A 23,068-nucleotide genomic window follows, 5' to 3' on the forward strand; every position below is an offset into this window, starting at 1 on the left:
TTTTTAAAATAAGAATAATGTTTCTAAAGCAACCAACCAACCAAATAAATGCACATTAACTGTATAATTGATGTTTTATGTGTGTAATTTTCAATGGGCATATGAGTTTTGTAAACTTTTATGAATACACTAGCATATACAGATGAACTCAAAATATACATGGACTAAAAGCCACGAAAATTTAGTAAGATATTTTTTTCTTATACTAGACTAGTGGTTCCCAATCCTGGTCCTGGAGAACACCAACACTGCACATTTTAGACGTCTCCCTAATCAAACACACCTGACTCGACTCATCAGCTCATTAGTAAAGACTCCAAGACCTCAAATGTGTGTCAGATAAGAGAAAGATCAAAAACATGCAGTGTTGGGGTCCTCCAGGACCAGGATTGGGAACCACTGGTCTAGAGAATGTATGCTAAGGCAGAGATTCTGTCGTACCTGGCGCCCCTCAGATCTCCAGAAGCCATTGACGGTTTTAGTCGGGGCGATGGTGACCACAGGAGGGGTGCCCGTGGGCGGGCCCAGGCTCGTACCCATGGCAACCCGCTTAGGTGTACTGACAGGAGAAATGTGATTGGTCACCGGAGAGGAAACATGTAACGACTCGCTACTAATGGAACCTGTGAAAGAGAAGACAGAGGAGTTATAGGAGAAATCAGAGAAAAAACATTAATAAATATTTTATTTGAATTTATTTCTTATTTATTTTTTTTTAAATAACATAATATATCATTAATTCATAGAAATCATTCATTTTAATCATTAAAACAAATTAGATATTAGATATAAATTCATATTATCAAATACAAATCAATCTATAAATATAACTTTCCATATCAACTGAATTTAATTAAATATAACATACAGTAAAGCAATCTTGAAAATAGAAAAAAGAAATGAGATAATATTTTATTCTATTTTATTTTGTCACATTTATTTATTTTATTTATTTACATTAATAGAAATAAATATAATAAACAACTTTCTTTATTTTAATATATATATATATAATTAAGTAGATTTATTTAACTTATTATCAGATAAATTATCTTAACACTCAAATGTAAGACTGAAGATTTGACAATTTTGAAAAAGACAAAAATTAATAATACTTTATTCTAATATTGGATTTCGTTTCACATATTTTAATATATTATTTATTTATTCTTTATATTAAATACATGATATCAAAATAATACAATAAAATAAAGCATATATTAAAATAAAATAAGTGATTTGTTTATATTCAAATAAGTTCGATGTAAATTTATGAATTTATATTCATATATTATCAAAAATAAATGAATAATATCATAAATATTTTAGCAATCAAACAAACGTATTGGGTTTGCATCTCCCAGCTCAAACAGCCTGGCGTTCATGCGCTAACTGCTAAACCAAGGTTTCAACAAGAGTAGTTTCTGAGAGAGCTGTATAATAACATCAGAGGCAGCGACAGACTATCTAGACCAGTAGAAGTGGCAAAGCAAGGGATGTATTTATGTGTGTTTGCATGCCAGACTGAACTAACAACTTGTCAGATGAAGTGAACATGCATCGTCACTTCCCTGACTGCCAGCCTCGCTGCTATCAAAGACCCCTCTGGGCTGTCAGATCAGACGCCAGTTTAAAGAGAGAAAGAAACAAACACTGCCATCTCCCTGCGCTAAACACACATGAACACAGACACACACTCATCCCGCCGTAATGCAGCGCTTTACTGTGATCAAACACTGTTTGAGTGTGTGTGTGTGTGTGTGTGTGTGTGTGCGTAAGAAAGCACACACACACGTCTGAGTAGTCCATGACACTCCAGACTACAAAACAAAGACAGTCTTTGTGTCTCACAACCAAATGAATAAAGAGAGAAACCTAACGTGAACATTATATCACTATTTATTACTCAGAGCTCCAGAATACTTCATTGGGATTGGTCGATATCAGCATTAATCGCTCAAACATGTTTGTATAACATTGGCTAAATAGTATAGAGTGAAGGTTAAGTGGGACATTTTTCCCAATCATCTCAATGACAAAAAGTGTCCCAATTTACCTGAATTCACCCCTATTTCACTGCTTTCCACACCAGCACCAGTGTGGTTGCTTTTATCCCTCTCATATTAATCATATTAATTATATACAAATAAATCAGATGTAAATGTAATCATTTATTTTTATATATTATCAAATATAAATTTATTAGCATAATTATTTTACTGGGGAGAAAACATGCGATGAAACATGCAATGGCTAGAAATGGAACCTGAGTTAGGAGAAATCTTGAAAAAAAAAGAAGATCAATATTATAAATATATTTTGAAATATTACAATTGTTTGTTTGTTTGTGTATTAATAGCATTATATATAACTTGTTTATTTAAACATTGATTTAATTTCATATAATACATAATATTAAAATTATATATTAAAAAATCATTTTCATTTTCATTCATTAATTTAAGTTAAAATTAATTAGATGTAATTAAATAAATCATATTAATTTTTAATAAAATTAATAAGATTTAAAATTCAATTATTTCCACATATTATCAAATATAAATGCAAAATTATTGTATATATAAATTCAATTTTATTTAATTAAATATTAGACAAATGTTATATTCTATATATTAAATTATGCAAATTTAAATAAGACAGATGAGTTGAGCAATGGTGAAAGAAAAATGAAGAAATATATATATATATTAGTGCTGTCAAACGATTGTCATCCAAAATAAAAGTTTTTGTTTATATAATATATGTGTGTGTACTGTGTATATTTATCATGTATATATAAATACACACACATACAGTATATATTTTGAAAATATTTACATGTATTTACATGTCTATATTTATATTCATATAATTCATATTATAAATAAATATATTTATTATATAAACATAAAATTTTTCTGAAATATATACATGCATGTGTCTGTATTTATATATACATAAGAAATATACACAGTACACACACATACAGTATATTATGTAAACAAAAACTTTTATTTTGGATGCGATTAATCGCGATTAATCGTTTGACAGCACTAATATATATATATATATATATATATGCATGTTAATGATTTTAACTAATATAAAATATAACAATATATGTAATAATATATTAGAATATATTAAAATTGAATAGAATATATCAAAATACTTTCATCTCTTGTGTCATTCTGAAGTCTTTCTATACTTTCACATTAAATCAAATTCTATATTAAAATAAAATGAAACTAATAAATCAAATCAAATTCTATATTATTTGCTGCCATCTTATGAATCAAAACCATTAGCTGCCATCTGCAGTGAAAACAGCCCTGGAGGACTTCACTATTTATTTCATAGCAAGCATACACTTTTGAGCGATGACTAGAAGCAAGAAAACGAAAATGTCACTTAGAAGAAGAAAGTGCCAGGGAAGGACACAAAAATCTGGATGAGAGGAAAACACACAACTTATGTAACATACTGTGTGCATTAAATACTGTAACACCATTCTAGTTGCTAGGCAGATTATTTCTATAATGGTTTAGATTGGGATTTTCAAAGCGGGGTGGTAGATAATGAAACATCTTAGATTGCAATCAATAGTTCAGATCTATACATGCATCTATCTGGCACCTAGCCGTGTAAAAAGCAGGATAACGTGCATCCAGACACAAGCTCTGCTCACCCTGCGGCTGATAATCAACGGCAGACTGTACACCATTCCCTCCATAATATGCACTTCTTGCGGTTTCGATTGCAGCGAGTGCATGTGAGAAATGACTTTCCTTATTAAGCCAGAAACCTACACAAAGCTCGAAAGCCACACAGCACAGAAAAACCCCACAGCCGCTAAGAGAAGTATCTAAATAAGACACCCAACACAAAGAGTAAAGTAGGTCAGGCCTCCTCAGAGCGCCGCTGTCTGCCCGAGAGCTCATAAGACGACTCAAGACTCACGCTTTCCTATACTTCACTCCTTCTGTGGTCAATTTAACTTTAGTTTTTCACATATCTGATGTATTTCAACCTAGAAAGCTTTGACAACTCATACTAAGTGCTTCATACAAAGGGAAGCGGCGCTATTACTGTCGGCAGGACTCGTGGTTAGGGGTTTTCAAAAGCCAAAGAAACTCATCCCACACTGTTTATGCTACAGGCGTGTATGATACCTCATATCATGCGATATAACGGATATATCACAATAAAACAGGTGAGAAATCCCCTAGACTTCCATTGAAGGCCATATTTATAAACTAGAAAGTTGATACTTGTTGAGTCAGCATCTATGAACAACACCTGATAGCAAGAAGAGCGCTTCATTTTATTAAATGTTCACTTGTAGTGTACTTTAAATCTTAAAAGTATATTTAAAAAAACTGTAATCGCATATAGTAATAGTAATAAATAAAAGGCCACTTAAGTGTGCTTAAAGAGAGACAGTTTCATTATTTATTTCTTAACACACTCAAGTACACTTTTGAGTGGACTTTTATTTTTTAAATCAGTTTTTTAACAATCCTTTATTGCGTTTTAAAGAAAATACTTATTTTGATGTGTTGACTAACATACAAAAGCATGTGTAAAGTACTTGATTATAATTTTAACTGTAGTGTGTCATTTGATAATATTTTAAATGTACTAAATGATAACAAATGTGTAATTACAAATAATTCATTGCATGACATACAAATGTAAGTATATTTTAGTTGATCATAAATGCTTGTCAGTACATCCGTCAGTACAATTTAACAATGTAACAATTTAATTTTTCAAAAAAAAGAAAAAAGAAAAAATGCAAAGTCACAAAACAAATCAGGAAAAAGACAAAAAACACAAAAATTAAACAAATAAGAAAAAAACATAACACCAAAAGCAAAACAAATATAAAAAGAGCAACAAAGCAAAAATAAATGAAAACACAAAAAATATATATAAATTACATCACAAAACAAATCAAAACAAACAAAATGCTAAATAAATACATAAAAGCAAACAAATTAAAATGCAAAATAAAAAACTAAATGCAAAATAAAATAAATAGCAAAAAAGTTAAAACAAAGTTAAAAAAAGAAATGCAGAACCCCCCCCCACACACAAAACAAATAAAAAAAATGACAAAACATAGCAGAACAAACCAAAACGAAAATAAATGAAAATGCAAAAAAATATATAAATAAATAAAAATGATAAAAATAACATCACAAAAAATAACATCAAACAAAACAGAAATGCAAACATATTTAAATGATATGCATGTTAAAGTATATTGTAGTTTACCATAAATGCTTGTCAGTCCATTCAGCAGTAACACTTTTAAGCATATTTCAAAGAGACTTATGAAATTACATATAAAGATGTATTTAAGTGGGTCAAAAAAGCTTTTTTTTTTTTTGTTGCATTTAATATAAATGTAAATATAAATATAATACATTTTCATTTAGTTGTAAATAACATGCAGTTATTAAGTGTCCGAAAACATTACATTTAGTTCACACTTAAGTATATTAGTTTAAAATATATTGTTTCTGTACTAAGTGCTCTTTCAAAGTATGCTAAAATGTACATCTTTTTCACAATGGGCTAAAATCACTCAGAAAACCTTAAAAACCCTACAGCAAGCAAACAACAACCTACAGCATCTTAGCCAGATGCGAATCCAAAAAATGCAAACATCTACTTTTACTTTATTCTTTTATACATTCACCATATCTGTATCTGTATATGAAAGCTTTGGTGATATCTGACTAGTTTGCAGTCATGCTATCTGTCAAACACTCAGGGAACAAGAAAGAGGGAGAAAGAAAGTTGTGTGTGCATGTTTGAGTTTGGAGGGGATGTCAGTTACATAGGACAGCCAGCATCAACACACAAACACACACACACACACACACTCACACACACACACACACACACACACACACACACACACACACACACACACACACACACACACACTCACACACACACACACACACACACACACACACACACACACACACAAACGCTCTAGTCCCTCAGCAGCAGATTCTATATTTGTCCTCTACAGAAATGAAAGAGGCATTCTAATGAAGGACTGGAAATGCAACACACACACACACACACACACACTCACACACTCACACACTCACACACACACACACACACATGAAAAGCCACCAAAGCCTTAAACAAAAGACAGCTTTTCCAAACAGGCTTAGCAATCTGAGACAGAGCATTGACTGTCATTGAATTACCCTAGTCAAGAGTGTACGAGCGCATAAAGTGACAAGCAGAGGCAGAGCCGTATGCGCAGCGTGATAAACTCACAGAGACAGCAGTAAAAAGACACTTAGAGAAGCTCTATAGAAATTACTGGCATACAAGCTCTTAACCAATCAATATAATCCTTTTCTCTCTGTCTCAGAGCTTTGGAGAGACGAATATAATGATCACTCACAATGCATCATGTCGATAAACTCATGGCCAAACCATGTGTGCTTGAGCTCATTCAAGAAGACGCTTGTTAAACTGCACTGATTTTCTTCAAAACATAATGTATTGAATGTCTTGTCTTTCAGCCGATGTTGTTTTCGTTTAATGAAGAGTGAAACATTTCTGACAGAAGACAATTTTGTAGATCTTAAATGCCAAGACAACAGTAGAAAACACTGTTTAAAACTTGGTATGGTATGTAATGTTTTGTGTGTGTGTGTGTTCAGGTTTTTTGGCATTGACACTAACAATTACACAGACAGATGGGCAGCTAAATGTTGTGCCAGCAATCTGAAATGCTGCAAACCCATATGCAAATATTATTCAAATCTATTCACAATTTGTTGACAGAAACCACCACCCACACTCATACACATGCTGAGCAAAGAATGCCTCTCCATATTACACGCGTACATATGGCGGCGGGCTTGTTTACATGCTGCTTTAAAAGACTTACTGCAACTACGCTAATGGTAATGACGTTACAATGCATAATATATCAGTGACCATGTAAGCAGTGGCAAAACACAACAGAAACAATTGAAAAAAAATCATAAGTGACAAAGCAAATATCACAAACAACTAAACAAATTAACAAAGCAAACATAAAACAAAACAGAAACAAGGGCAAAACAAATGAAAATGAAAAAAAAAAAAACTATACAAAAAACAAACAGCAGAAAAAATACCCCAAAACAAACAAACAAGTGAAAACAAAATCACATAAGAAATCAGGAAAAAAACTAAACAACATAAAAAGGGCAGAGCAAAACAAAAACAAGCCAAATAAATGAAAATGCAAAAATTCAAAACAAATCAGGAAAAAAAAATACAAAATGAAAATGCAAAAAAAAAAAATCACTAAGCTAACAAAAAAAACAAAACAAAACAATACACTTCAAAACAAATCGCAAAACAAATGCAAATGAAGAAAAAATACAAAATACAAAACAAAAAGCAAATAGTAGAACAAAGTCAACAAAAATAAATGAAAACATACAAAAAAATCACTAAACAAATCAAAATAATTTAAAAACAAAAATAAATGAAAATGCACAAAAATCACTAAACGGCAAAAATAAATAAAAACGCAAAAACACAAAACAATTTTAAAAACTTAAATAAAATACAAAACAAAAAGCAGAATAAAAACAGAACAAAATACAAAAACAAACAGAAGAACAAAACAAAAAAGACATGAAAATGCTAAATCAAAAAGCAAAACAGAAACAAAACAAAAATAGAAAATGAAATAAATCACAAAGCAAATCAGACAAAAACTAAACAAAGAAAAAACAAATAGCAGAACACAAATAAAAAATAAAACATAAAATTACAAAACAAATAAAAAAAAATAAATGAAAACAAAAAAGTTTTTAAAAAATCAGTAAATTAACAAAATAAAAAATACAAAAAACACAAAACAAACGAACGAACGAATGAATGAAAACACAAAAGCACAATACACATCATCTGCTTAATATCTGCCAAGATTCTTATCTAAATAATATAAAAACGCTAACGACTCTGAAAGATCTTTAGTTGTGTGTGTACATGAACATATAGAAATTGCCTCTAAGTAAATCAGGACATGTAAGTGCAATAGTGTTGTTGTACTGCTAGCAAAGATCTGCTGACTACAGCAACATTTTGCCAGTTCTGCATGGCATCAAGTGTGAGGTGATAAAGACTGATGGGCAAAGAAATGGCGCTCACCTCGTGGCTCTTCGGCCTGTTTGGCGAGCTTGCGGAGAGCGGCGGCGAATCCCGAGTGTGCAGACTGGGCCGCGGGGCTCCCGTTGGCCACCACTGCTCCGCTGATGGGAGAGGGAGCGAGGGGGCTTACAGTCGCCATGCTGCATGGTGCTGCCGAAATCATGCCTAATGATGGAGACTTTGGCTCATGGCTCATACCTGCAGAGACAGAAAGATGTTATTTCTGTTCAAAACTGAATTCACAGTCATGGAGGCTCAATTTAAGATTGAGTTCAATTCAAATCGCTCACGCTGAGTAGAACCACATGCTTTGATTCGCACAAGCTCTGATACAAAGATGAAGGAGTGTGTGTGCGCACAAAACAGGTTTGGTTCAAATTAACCCTATAAAAGCCAACTGTATAATATTTGATAAGCAAATGATCAACATGATCAAAACTTGTACTGTACTACATACCTTCTGTCATCTAATTTATAGTTCATACTTACATATATAAGTACATATATTTTAGTATAAAACATGCATTTTGAGGTTGTGGTTCGTGTGTCTTTTTTCTGTGAAATCTTTACAGATTTTTATGAAGTACACACAACAATAACTTATATTTATATTTATATAACACTTCCTGGACTAAAGCAACTTCATTTTACTTGATTATCCATATATCATTTTTAGAAAAATTATGTTCAAATGTGAGCATCAAATATGATCGTCAGGCTTTTGAGGAAGGTTTATTTGTTGATCTCTCAATCATTGTATTGCATTGAAAACAAACTACATTTGAAACAAAACAGAAACAAAAGTAAATGAAAAAACAAAAACAAAATGCAAAACAAATAGCAAGACAAAACAGGGAAAAAAATGGATAAAAATGCAAGATCACAAACAAATAAAAAATACAAAACACGGTATAAAACAAAACAAAATAGCAAAACAAAAGAGGAAAAATCAGTAAAAAGCACAAAAAAAAAACAATATGAAAAACCCCCACAACAAATATTACAGAGCTTAAGAATTTAAATCTCATCTTACTAAGACATATTATTGGGAGACTGATATTTATATGCAATTTATGTAAGTAGTCTGCTATACTGTTAGATCTCTTACATTCGTTTTATTTTTTGGCCATACAAAAATCAGCAACTGCATCAAATTACATATGTTTGCTCAGTTTGTGACTCTGAACAACGGTGTTTTTTCCTCTTCGAGTTGAGCTCCATATTCTTAATATCTCAGACTGTATGTGCCATAAAATCCTGATGTATCAAATATGATATATACTCAACATACTCAAAACATACTTTTAATTTCCTTTTTTTTTTCCTGTTCCGTTTAAAAAAAAAAAATCTGACTATTATTTAATTTGTCTGCTTTACAGGCTTAACGCATAAAGAGTGAGTTTACTAATAATGAATTACATAAACTGATAACCACATGTATTTGCATATGCTGCTTGCAATGATTTAGCGCCTGATACACTAACTGGTTTGCCGGGCAACCAGAATTCAACTACGACAAGGTCAGACCACCTGTATGAAAATGGTTTTACATTTACATTACATTTTATATTTAGCAGATTTATCCAAATTTTATCCAAAGTGTATTACTAAACCAGAAGCGATTAATTTTAAAGTGACAGTAACATCAGAGGTGCTGGGGAAAAAATTTCAAAATTTGGATAGAAAAGTACAAGCTATAGTACTTCAGAAATGAAGGCTTACCAGAACAAAAGTTGTTTTTTTTTCTTAAAATAATGGTTTGCAGGGGAGAACAGAATTGCTAGACTTTTCACATGTTAAGTTCCAGATCTGAACTGTGAGTTTTCAACAACTTCCTTCCTTTGTGTATCTCTCTCTCACACCTCCAGCTATCACTCACTGCCAGCGTTTCTACCAGAAACAAACAAAAGCTTGCTTAATCGTGATAAACTCTGCCTCACCCTTGCCCTTCTGCTGAACCGAGCAAAACAATTAATAATGAACTTAGGGCAGTTAGGAGAGCTGGCAGCAGCATCCTCTGCCATCAGCCACAACTTCATTACGACTTAATGGAGCCTTACGCATCCAAACACGCAGAACAAGAGAATATAATATGTCCTGTGGTTGAACTGAACAGATTCATCTGATTAATCTTAAATAGTGTTAGAATTCAGGCACAATATAACACTCAATTTGCAATTTGTTCTCTTTATATATCATCTACCACACAAAAATATATTATGAGACTTTTGGGCAAAGCAAAGCAAATACGAAACAAAACAAAACAAAACGTGACAGAAGACATCAATAATGCACAGCGTCTGGCTTCTGTAGTGAAATAAAAACAATACAAAACAAAATGTATGGCCTCTTAGAGCTTTTGAGGTGAACTAAAAATTAAATAAAACAAAAAAGTAAAGTACAAAAAAAAACATGGCTTCTTAGAACTTTTGTAGTGAACTAAAATGCAAGTAAAATAAAAAAAAGATTTTAAAAAAAGTAAGATCTTTCAGAGATTTTAAATAAAACAAATAAAAATAAAACAAAATAAAAAGTAAAATGCAATAAAACACAACAAAACTAAACTAAAATGTACAGCTTCTAGAGCTTTCATATTAAACTAAAAATTAAACAAAAGAGTAAAAAACAACAAAATATAACATATGGCCTCTTAGAGCTTTCATGATAAACTAAAAATAAGTCAAATACAATAAAGTTAAACAAAACAAAAACAAAAATGTATGGCTCTTACAGCATTTGTAGTGAACTAAAAATACAAAACAAAACAAAACAAAATAAAAAGTAAAATACAAACAAAAAAACAAAAGAGCTTCCATATTGAATTTAAAAAATAAACAAACAAACAAGTAAAATAAAGCAAAACAAACAAAACAACATGAATAACCTCTTTAGAGCTTTTTTCTTAGTGAACTAAAAAAAATTATAATAATAATAAAAATTAAATACAATAAAAGTAAAATAAAACAAAAAATATGGCCTCTTAAAATAAATTAAAACGTAAAAATCAATAAACAAAACGGCTTCTTAGAGCTATTGTAGTGAACAAAACAATTAAATTAAATAAAAAAACTAAACAAAACAAAAGGTTCAGTTAAATTAAGAATATCTTTAATACACTATGCAAATAGGCTTCATAAAAAAGTTAGCTATAATCCTCACATGTAGAATAATAAACAAGTGCAGCATTATAACTGAGACACTGTTTTCTCCCTGCCATTAAGCAAACCGCATATCCGTCGCTCTCCAATCCTGTTAAGGGCTTATCAATCAAATCATCATATCATGCGCTCTTGAAACACAGCTGTCTCCCTTCCACTCATTTGCTTGCTACAAACAGGCCTCTTGTCTTTATCTCCCTCATTCTCTCCTTCTCTTGACAAACATTCTCAATCAATCCGCTACTGAACTCACACGCGCTCCCCACCCCCTTCCTCTCATCTCTGCCGCTGACACTTTCCCTCCTGGATAGTGTCAATCAGAAATAACAGAGAGTCTCTGCTCGCTGTGGAAATGAGAAAAGCCACAGGTATCTTCCGGCACACACAGCCATTCTGGGAGAGACGGCCCTCTCAACACAGAGCGATTTATAAGCTGTTATGTCAAGGAGTGGTACAGAGATAACATTCTCTAGGATGACTTAAAGGACTAATTCACCAAGAAACAACAATTCTGTCATTATTTAATCACCCCTCAATGTTGTTCCAAACTCACATGATATATAAATATACATTATTCCATGGAACAAGAAATGAGATATTTAGCAGAATGTCCAAGCTGCTCTTTTACACTAAAGTAAATGGGAATTTCTGTAGGACTGTCTAGCTCCAAAAACAACAGAGTAAAGTAGAAAAGAACAAAAACAACATAAAAGTACCATAAGTCATCATGATGTTCTATTTGCATATATTACTATCAAAGTATTTATATAAGCAAATTTGGTATGATTCCAGGTTTATATAGATTCCAGATTCTCTCCCTAAACTATATTATTGTTCTGACAATAATAAACATAGCTGCTTCATTGCAGTTTTTAGCATGAACTACAACCTTATTAAAGGAGTCAATTAGACATCTGGCATGTTTAGTGAAATATTCCACATCATTACACATCTATGCACTGACAGATGCACACCTCAAGCTACCGAAGAAAAGAAGCATTTTAATCCCTGATCTAGCAGGATTTACTGTAGGTCTGTGGCTTATTAACCTCACACCTTTGAGTATAGTCACATATACAAACACAAAAAGGATATTGTACGAAAATGATCAAATCTCCAGCTGGCCATGCAGAATGAATGGCCAAATGTTTAAAATGGCTCACTAAAAGCACCCAAGGCTTGCTATGTGAAGATCTCCTCTCTCTCAAAGATGAAATCCTGCTGTGCTGTTTTTCCCAGAGGCTTTAGCTGTGGTTGGAGTCAGCAAAAAACAGTCCCACAGTCCTCTTCTCCCCACTGGCTCTCTAATAAGCTTGTTCATTAGACAGTACAGCCAATGCAAATTGACCCAGCCCTTGTCGACATGACCGGCTCATGTAAATTCAATGGGAGAAACAGCAGGGATAAAAGACTGGGTGATGGATGATGTGTCAAAGTGCTTTGTTGGCCACAAATGAACACTCGCGCACACATACATGTCCATAATGATGACAGACAAGCATTGATGCATGGGCGACTACAGAGATCTGCTACCCTCGCATTCATTAAGACTAGATAAAGCACCTCACACACACCTGCCTTCTGCTCATTAACCCCAGTGTGTGTATGTGCGTGTGTTTCACCGACAGTATTAAAGATGGATGAGGACTAGAATAGTACTGTTACTTCGAGAGTGAAATGCACTAATTGGTTGTGACTACAATAGAGATTGATAACTAGAGAGAACGTTGATCACAAAGCTACTGGTTACAAAGGGCTTGAAGGTTGAAGACCTTACATTGACGTGTATGTACCGACACAACTCCACTTGCCATAACTGAAGCCCTTACGCTAGGCTTGAATGTCCTTGATTTAATTTGTATTGATTTTTCTGTATCTGTCTGCAGTAATTTATAATGGTATCTACAACCTGTTGATCTCAAAGCTGACAGAGTAAATTTAGAATTGTATTTTCTTGGGATAACAGGTCTTTTCAGGTTACTTTGAAAGGCTCACTCTGTTCTCCCCACCCCCAAACCACCGGTGTCCCACAAGGTTCGGTAATAAGTCCAACCCTCTACATTGCGAGTAAATCACTCGCATATGCGACTAAATCTTCACTCTGGGCAACTAAATGATGTCTAATATCAGCCAATGGCTAATAAATTCTTAGATTTTACTCGCCAGTGTGTGAGTTGGAGGTTAAGTATAAGTTTAGCACAGATATATTTTCACTCGCCAAACACTCTGAGCGCTTCAGAGTTTCATTCTCTGTCAAGCGATCTGTGATATTTTTCATTTCATCTCAACGGATGCGCAGTGCACCTGTGTTTGTGTATTTGGCGTAACGTAAACTGTAGTGTGAAGGCGCAAAGTGAGAGAGAGAGAGAGAGAGAGACTTACATAACATGCAGAATTGATGTGCTACATGTAAACGATATTCTATATATATAGTATAGAATAGTATAGTATAGTATTTCAGTCTGGCGAGTAAACAAAAAAATTATGGCGATTCAATTGCCAAGGTGTCCGTAGAGGGTTGAAGTCCCTTAAACTTCCTCATTTAGACCTGATCACTCTGTATCACACTCTTTAAAAAATTCTTTATTGGCATCAATGGTTAAATAAAAAAACTTTAACATCCATGGAACCTTTCCATTGCACAAAATGTTCTCTTAAAAATAAAGGGTTTCAAAAATGTTCTATCCACCTTTTTCCTGAGTAACTGATGAGGGCCGCCATGATTGATTCTAACTTCCGTTTGTTTACTCTCGTGCTCAGGTCTCCAAAGAAATCCATGTTAAAAGGGGGTAAAAAAGATTGACTTAATTAAACTGAATCTGTGTTAAAATAATGTGTGCTCTTATCTTTTTGTGGGCAAAATCCTGCAAACTTCGAGAACAAGATCTGGAGCAATATATATGTGCCCTCATCTGTTTTCAATGCAGCTTACCTCTGGCCGCTTCATGTCATCTAGCCTATCCACTCATTAAACTTTGACAGGTGAATTACTGCAAAAAGACGGTCATTGTGACACTGTAAAGTGACGAAACTATGGCGCCATGTACTTTTTTAAAGTCATTTTCATAGGTTTAACGTTATATTATCGGCTCAGAAATACGTTAATGTGACTAGAAACACCAGAGACCGGAAATGTAAAGCATCGTTCCAGTCGGGCGAGACTTCCGCATTCAGGAAAAAGGTGGATAGAACAGTGGTTCTAAATTCCAGTACTCGTGTACCACATTCTTTTCCCTGAATGACAAAAAAAAATCCACCACCACCAGTCCTAAATTCAGTTCAAATGACTAATATGCATTCATACATAGTTACCAAGTTTTAATTCTAATTACTTAACTTCTATTATTAAACAATACTTGATTATCATAGTATAATGCTTGACTGCTTGACTGACTGATGTTAAGTGTTTACTTTCAGATATTTAAAAAGCTGTGCCATTTTACAAACATATATATATATATATTATGGCGCCATGTACTTTTTTAAAGTCATTTTCATAGGTTTAACGTTATATTATCGGCTCAGAAATACGTTAATGTGACTAGAAACACCAGAGACCGGAAATGTAAAGCATCGTTCCAGTCGGGCGAGACTTCCGCATTCAGGAAAAAGGTGGATAGAACAGTGGTTCTAAATTCCAGTACTCGTGTACCACCGCTCTGCATATTTTGCATGTCTCTCTTATTTAACACACCTGATGACACCATTAGAAGAGAGCTCCATGCATGAACTGTGTTTCGATTGACATGGTCCCTCCCTACACAGTGTCCTTTGCTCCCTACTCCCTGAGCACGGGAAATCTGTTGAAGTTTACTTTACTTAAGAACATTCATTCACAGATTTGTGCTACGCCACTGCCTGCAGCGTCTTCACACACAGACGAAACTTACTACAGAAGTGTAAAGTGTGACATAATATAGCTCTGTAAATAAATACAATTTAAACACTCGCACACTTAATGCACTTTGAATGGAACATATACGCTCCCTTCTAACTGGAATCATGTCGGAATATCCCGTGATGCCAACTTTGCAGGGCACTTGTGGTCGAATAGAACAAACATCTGAATTGATAAGAGATACATACAAAATGTGCAGAGCGGTGGTACGCTAGGACTGAAATTGAGAACAACTGATATAGAACAATTATTTTTGGCTCCCCAAAGAACTTTTAAGTGAACAATTCCTAAAAGAACAATTTAGGCCTATTTTCTTAGTGTGAAGAATGTTTTAACAATCTAAAGAGCCTTTTTGTCGAAATCCTCTATTATTTTTAAGAGTGCATCATGCAGTTGTGTGGCTTCTCTAATCACCACCACTACGACTGCACTTGACAGCTCATTTCTCATTCGCATTTAGGCCTAGGTCTTATAATTTGGTCTGAATATGTCTGATAAACCTCTCTGATAATAACCTTGGAGTCACAACTAGGTTACTCTTCTTCCCACTCATGAGCATTCCCATGGTCACAATCTTTATGTCAAGTGACGGTCTCAGTGTCGTTTCCTATAGGTGAGAAAGAACCTTTGACGTTACCCTACACAATCAGCTCTCCCAGCCCTGAAGCATCAGGATCCTTTATAAGTACAAGAAGGTCATTTTTGGCCAACCTAGCCAACAACCCACACTCTAGTCATTTGTCCACTAACATTTATGTTAGTTTGTTATTTACGGAAATTCTATCATCTTACACATCTTTCCAGATCTCTAAAGTCAATCAAATTTAAGACACCATTTCTGACTATCCCAAGAGGTTCCTGGGCAGATGTCTGGACCTGGGGTTAAGATTGTACTGTACTTGGGGACCCTGGTGTGTTCAGATCATCAGACTGTACTCTCTTAGGGGCCTTTGTCACTATTCGTGCCAAGAGGCCCACATGTCCAACATTTTTTGTATGTACAAAGGAGCCCATAGGCCCTAGCAGCCCTGGAGCATCCCGGGGGCACTTGTGGTCTGCTCACACTGTATTCACTGAGGGCCCTGATGTTCAGCTTCTTTTGGTAGTCTCGAGCAGTGTAGCCTGAGGTTTTGGAGGCTCCTGGAAGTAATGTCAATCATTTAACACAGCGTACACCACAGGGATCCGCTGCTTCTAGTCTCCTAGCTCAGTGTTTCCCAACACTGGTCCTGGAGTACCCTCAACACTGTACATTTCAGATGTCTTCCAAGTCAAACATTTAACCTAGAACCTTGAGACACACCTTTTCAGGTTTCACCTCTTAGGCTCACACCCAAGATATTTTAAGTATAACGCACAACAAACAAAACCACAGATTTCCTACTGGCATACTTAACATTCCTTTTTTCTCATTATGCACCGGTCCATCAGCACTGCAATTGGTTGACTGATCTGAAGACACAAGATGATTCATCTTTAGCCACCTGAGCATAGCTATATATACACACAACTGTTGTAGCATTTGCAGGTCTTGATAATCAAGGCTCTTGTGGTCTAACCTTAGCACATGACCCATATCCTCAGCCTCCTGTTCTGGTAATTAGGCCTACTGCTTACATTAGATGTGTACTTTCTTGTTAGTCATTTTGTAAGGGTTCTGAACATAAATGAAGCATTAAAGTCTGTAGTACCCTTTAGCCTTGCTTTAAAAGTAAAAGCAAAAGCAAAAGCAAACGTGAGTAGGCTAATCTTCAGCAGGTTTTACTCAACATTTCTATAAATGATGCAGATCACCAAAGACCCTTCAAATCTACAGTACATAACTCTAGTTCCCCCACAAAGACACACAAAGGCACCTACTCTTCTTCATAAATGGTTCAGAAGCTAATATAGTATACAATATTCATCAAAAAGCCTTCACTGATATGATAAAATAGGGTTTGCATTGCCAATAAAGTTTCATGCTTAACGCATTAATGCAACAAGTTCCAAAAAATCCAAATCATTGTCTTCTGTGTAATTATTGGGTTTGGCATGGTATGTTCAGCATGTCGAAGACGCTCCTAGCATAGATTTATGTAACAGCTCCCAATAATCATCAACAAATTATAGCTATATATTTCTCTTTAATTAACAAATAAAATGGCTTTGCCCACACTTTATGGACATAATAGTACATGCATGAATTATTTTTGCTGCTGGGTAGGCAAAAATGACAAAAAAGGAGTTTTCAAAGTTTAAGGTAGAAAGTGTCAGGATCCTGCCCTATCTGTCTTGTCTCTGTTTCATGTTTCCTTGTTGGCGTTGTGTGTGTGTGTGAGCACATGGCTCTATCTTTGTTGTTGTTTGCCACGGAAAGTGGAAATTTTATTTACAAATATCGATTATAAATGACATTAAGCTTTAGGATGTCCCACCAAATGACAATCTGCTACCTGAATTAACCTTGCTTTTTAGGGATGCACCAAATGTTCAGCAACCGAAATTATTTGGGCGAAAAAAATTCTTTCAGTGAAATAATAAATTGTTTATTCTTTAAAAAGACCAAATAAATTGCACCGAACAATGACGTGACATGATCAAATATAGGCGCGCACTAATGTAGAAAACATGTCTGCATTTAAAGGGGTCATATGACGTTGCTAAAAAAGAACATTATTTTGTGTATTTGGTGTAATGAAATGTGTTTATGCGGTTTAAGGTTAAAAAAAACACATTATTTTCCACATACTGTACATTATTGTTTCTCCTCTATGCCCCGCCTTTCTGAAACACGTCGATGTTTACAAAGCTCATCGGGTCTGAAAAGCGAGGTGTGCTCTGATTGGCCAGCTATCCAGTGTGTTGTGATTGGCCGAATACCTCAAGCGTGTGACGGAAATGTTAAGCCCTTACCATACTGTGATGCCGTGTCCTGGCGCAACGACGAGACAAAACCAATAAAACCCATTATAAATGAGGCATTTGTTGCATCCAGTGGGGACATAAATACGGATTATAATGACTTATACTGTCTGTTTACGCGTTGCATTGCATCGAGCGGCGTAAACATAAAACCATGTAGAGAAAGACGCAAAAATCATTACAAGAACCGACAGCGAGAAACTGTTTACTGCATCGCATGTCTTCGATGAGAAGAGGAAAGGGTGGTTGTTGCTGGTTACTGATGATTGAAATTAGTGTTGGGCGATATGCTACATTTTCATATCGTCCAATCGTCAGCCTGTGAGATCGCCGATACACGATATTATCATGCTAATTTAATTAATTATGTACATGGTAAGGCTAAAAGCAGCCTAATGTTAGGATGTCATGCCATGAAATATTTTTGCCTGATAATAATAATAATAATAACAATAATATTATTAATAATAATAATAATAATAATCGTCTTGCTATCGTCAAAGGGCATCAGCCACAGGCGATATCTTTGACTATCGTCAATACACGATACTATCGTCTATCGGCACAACCCTAATTGAAATCGCAAAATGGCCTTAAACAATTAGTAAATAAACTGCAGAATGTTATGATTTCTAATGCATGCACGAATTGCATGTATTCAAACAGCGCTGCACGAGCTCGCGGCGCCAGGATTCAAAGTCCAAAGCGTGAGGAAAATCTGCGCTGAAACCGTGTTACTCGTCAGTTGCTCAGTAACATTTTTATGAATTTTTACAAGGCATGGATGTGACAGTGTGATACGTGCAACAAACGTCGTCCCAAATTCTTAATGAGAATCATTTATAAATCTGCTGTTGTCAACAAAAAAAAGCACTGAGGTCTTCCTGGGGGTTTCCCCCAAAATAAAAGCTCCATCAACATTCATAAATGTTAGTATTATAATTTTACTGTTGTTCTATAAAATAACCTTTGAAAAGCAAGACAAAACAGTAAAAAGCTAAATTTGGGTATTTAATTTATGCAATGGTGAAAAAAATAGGCAAAATACATGGGGGAAAAAAGCGAAAAACCGTGTTCGCCTTCGGCCCAGTGTTTCATTTTGTTCGGCTTCGGCTTCAGCCAAGAATTTTCATTTCAGTGCATCCCTACTTTGCTTTGCCATAAAAAACGTAAAATTTATTGTATTTTTACAAATTTATTTATCCTTGATCATGGGGGTCTTGAGCGGTCCTCTCTACAACAACATAGACCAAATTTCTTAAAATTACATTTTTAAAAATTCTTTACATTTTTTTTTGTTATGTATAAATAAATATATAAACAAATAAAATCAATCATTAATAAATAATAAATAATAAAACAAATAGTATCACGCAATCACAAGCATCTTCATCACTGATAAACGGGTGCTCCACTAGAGACTTGTGTGTGTGTGCATGATGAGACTTTTAGAAATCACAACAGAACAACAACAGAATTTGTCATTTCAACAGAATGAAGCAGTTATATTGTTAAACTGCACAAAAGCTTTAAGGCACCGAGTTCACACTTACTGGAGCTTCATCTGGCAGGTAAGGAAGCAGTTGTAAGGACGCAGTTCACTGACACTGTGTAAACAATTACAACATAAATACTCTTATCAGTTGGTCCCACAGCTTTGTCTGTGTTTGAGCAGCAGGAAAAGTCTAACAAAAAAATGAAAGCTTTTATTACAACCCACGCTGTCCCCTCTAAGGGACACTTGGCATCTCTTAAGCCCCCAAAACTGCTGACACGCATCAAAGTATGCTGGGTAAGTGTTTATGCTTTGGGAATATGCCCACTGTCACTATGTATGCAGTGCTGATTGGTCATTTTGAATATCTAGAGAGTGTTTCTGATGTCACATGGCCAAAAATAGGGTAAAAAAGATGGGGTTTCTCTTGTCTTTTGACCACTCTCTCCCCCTCTTTTCTCTTGGCATCTTATTACATGTGGCTCTTCTAAGACCACATTAACTTTCTGTTCCCAACCTTAACATTTTTTCCTCCGTTTTAAGGTGCCAAAAATCATAACTTTCTTTTGTCACTTCAGCCCAACACAGACATGTCTAAACGAAGACCACTGTAGTGCAAACAGCCGATGTGTGTGTGTGTAAATACATATAGCAGCTGACTAACATCAGTTAAAGAAGCAGCAGAAATCTGAGCTAATCCCAATACAGTCTGTCTCTGAGGGTTTATCACTGCTGACTACACACACACACACACACACTTGGTACAAGGATTTTCATTTTATAATCCATCCTCAACATCCTGTTAATCAATCGCGAAACCAGAGATTATTAAAAAAAAAACACTACTCCAGCCTTGAATGGCACAATAAAGTGCAGATTTGTAAGAAGTGTAAAAATAATATAATATAATATAATATAATCTGGAATCTGAGGGTGCAAAAAAATCTAAATATTGAGAAAATCATCTTTAAAGTTGTTCAAATGAAGTTCTTAGCAATGCATATTACTAATCAAAAATGAAGATTTGATATATTTACGATAGGAAATTTACAAAATATCTTCATGGAACATGATCTTTACATAATATCCTAATGATTTTTGGCATAAAAGAAAAATCGATAATTTTGACCCATACAATGTATTTTTGGCTATTTGCTACAAATATACCTGTGCTACTTATGACTGGTTTTGTGCTCCAGGGTCAAATATAATATAATATAATCAAGAAATCATGCTTTATACATAAAATGCCTTTATACATTGTTAAACCATTTGTAAATAAAAATATTCTAATTATTTTCAAAAGAATTATACACAAAAATAATTCCAAATTGTTTATGCTCCTCTGTTGTAAGTTACTTTGGATAAAAATTACTGATAAATGTGTAAATAATAATAAGAAATTATATATATAATTTTTAAATGCACATATTTTACACCTGTTTGTATACCCAACCATGACTAAAATAAATAAATAAATAAAACGTGCTTTATACATAAAACACCTTTATGTGTAATAACCTTCAACACTCAAAGGCTTATAGAGGTCAAAGAACAAAAGACTGGCTGGTCAAATCAGCATTCAAGAATGTAAATCTCCGTTATCAAGCTGGTCATAAGCAAATAAGAGTCTAATGGAGTCATGAGGAGTTTCTTTAGACAGCGTCTGCATTCCCCCACCTCCATCCCCACCCAAGATACACTCACATCAAACCATTACAGTAGCACTGGACCACAGTACCAGATCATACTTACTGTAAAAACGTACTTACATTGCGCTTTTGCATTTGTATATTTTCAAGCTGTGACATTAGTAGTTTTTCCAATCGATTTGCTGTCAGTTGTTGATGATCTTCAATTACAATTGATACTGACTTAATGACGCCTTAATCTTTGACTTTTTGAGCATGTAATTACAGTAACTTCTCATTTAACTACTCCTTCTCATAACATCCAACTCATCCAGTCTTTCCAGTTTAACACAAACTACAACTCACATTTCAGTTTCACACTTAATCAAATAAAACCTCAGCCGAAATTTAAAATGATCTCTGGAAGTCAGTGTGACTGGATCATGCAAACTCACATTCTGCCAACATACACTGTATGCATATCTAGACAGGCTGCTGGGTAAATATGACTTTCCACAGTACACTGGCATGTATTTGACCACACAAAAAACCACAAGAGGAACCAAGAGACTTCAAAAACGAAAACGTCACATGTGTAAAACAGACAGGATGTGACCAAACCAACAGTTTCTATGGTTTAACATGATGGGTTTTGCCATTTTGGCCAATACTGATATTTTGGACGGCCAGTCAGATGTACAGAAAATACTTCACCAAAATTCATAAAATGCTTATTATTCATTGACAAGGATGTCTGTAAATCCCAAATTGACCAAAAATTGGCCAAATAATCAGTCTAGCCAATATATATATTGACCTAGTTTTCATATTGTACACTAAAATCTATAACATTAATAAATGTAACCAATATTTGAGTGATACTTCTCTCTGCCTTTCATGAGCTCAGGCTTAATCATAAAGCGTTTTTCTGGACAAATTCACATCAAATACTGTGTTAATAACCTAATTTACACAAGATCCAGAAGGGAGGGCTGAGATGGATGGAAAATTAACCTTGAGGTAACAGAATAGCAGAAGGTCATCTAACTCAGCACGACTCTCTAAACACTTAAAAAAAACCTAACATTTTACTCAGAGACGATTGTTAAACAGTTTTGAATATGAATGAGTCCCAAAAGGTCACATCAAGCGTATCATTTCTAATAACAAAGCCAATAAAATCAATATCTGTCACGGAAGACGATAGTATTCCAGGCTCAAATGGAACGACTGTAATATATTTAAACTAAGTAAACAAAAACAGCTAATTGTACACTTGCAGGATGGACCACGAACGAGTATGAATGAAAACAAAGCGCCCCTCATCACGCAGTTTCCGGCGAGCGATGGAGCCCCTAACAAACGCAATAAAACACTTCAGCCCGAGCTTCTTTATCACAGAACTCACCTTAAAACTGAAGAAAAGCGTATTTCCCACGCGTTTAGAGCTGGAGTAAATCCATGGCGTTGCTCCGGCGGCAGCGCAGCGGTCGAGAGCGCTGAGTGAGCCGCAGTGGAGAGTGAGTGAAGGCGGCGCTAGAGACTCAGCAGCACCTGCTCCGCTGATCCGCCCCCGGGGCAGAGCTACAGTCAGGGGTGAGGGACCTCCTCCAGACGGGGGTCATGTCACACCGAGACAGATAGATAGCGCACTGTGTGTGCGTGTGTGTGTGTGTGTGTGTGTGTGTGTGTGTGTGTTTCTCGAAGGAATGCTGTATGTAAATGTTGTACATTCACAAACACAAACATCTCTGCGTTTTTAAGCTATAGGCTTCTATATTTTTCTAAAATA

At 34.8% G+C, this 23,068-nt stretch overlaps 1 protein-coding gene across 1 annotated transcript in view; it reads right to left on the minus strand.

Moving 5' to 3' along the window:
• The window catches only part of LOC107751270 (genetic suppressor element 1-like), a 54,341-nt gene extending 31,538 nt beyond the window's left edge, over window positions 1-22,803 (minus strand). Inside the window, exons 1-3 of the mRNA XM_016566948.1 lie at window positions 22,685-22,803; window positions 8,191-8,388; window positions 442-623 (exon numbers count right to left, since the gene is read on the minus strand). Of these exons, the coding sequence (XP_016422434.1) occupies window positions 442-623; window positions 8,191-8,386 (378 nt within the window). The 5' untranslated portion in view covers window positions 8,387-8,388; window positions 22,685-22,803. The remainder of the gene's footprint in view (window positions 1-441; window positions 624-8,190; window positions 8,389-22,684) is intronic.
• Window positions 22,804-23,068: the final 265 nt, after the last annotated feature.

Source organism: Sinocyclocheilus rhinocerous, unplaced genomic scaffold (genome assembly GCF_001515625.1).
Source record: "Sinocyclocheilus rhinocerous isolate Xijiao unplaced genomic scaffold, SAMN03320098_v1.1 scaffold872, whole genome shotgun sequence".
In the NCBI taxonomy this organism is placed as follows: domain Eukaryota; kingdom Metazoa; phylum Chordata; class Actinopteri; order Cypriniformes; family Cyprinidae; genus Sinocyclocheilus; species Sinocyclocheilus rhinocerous.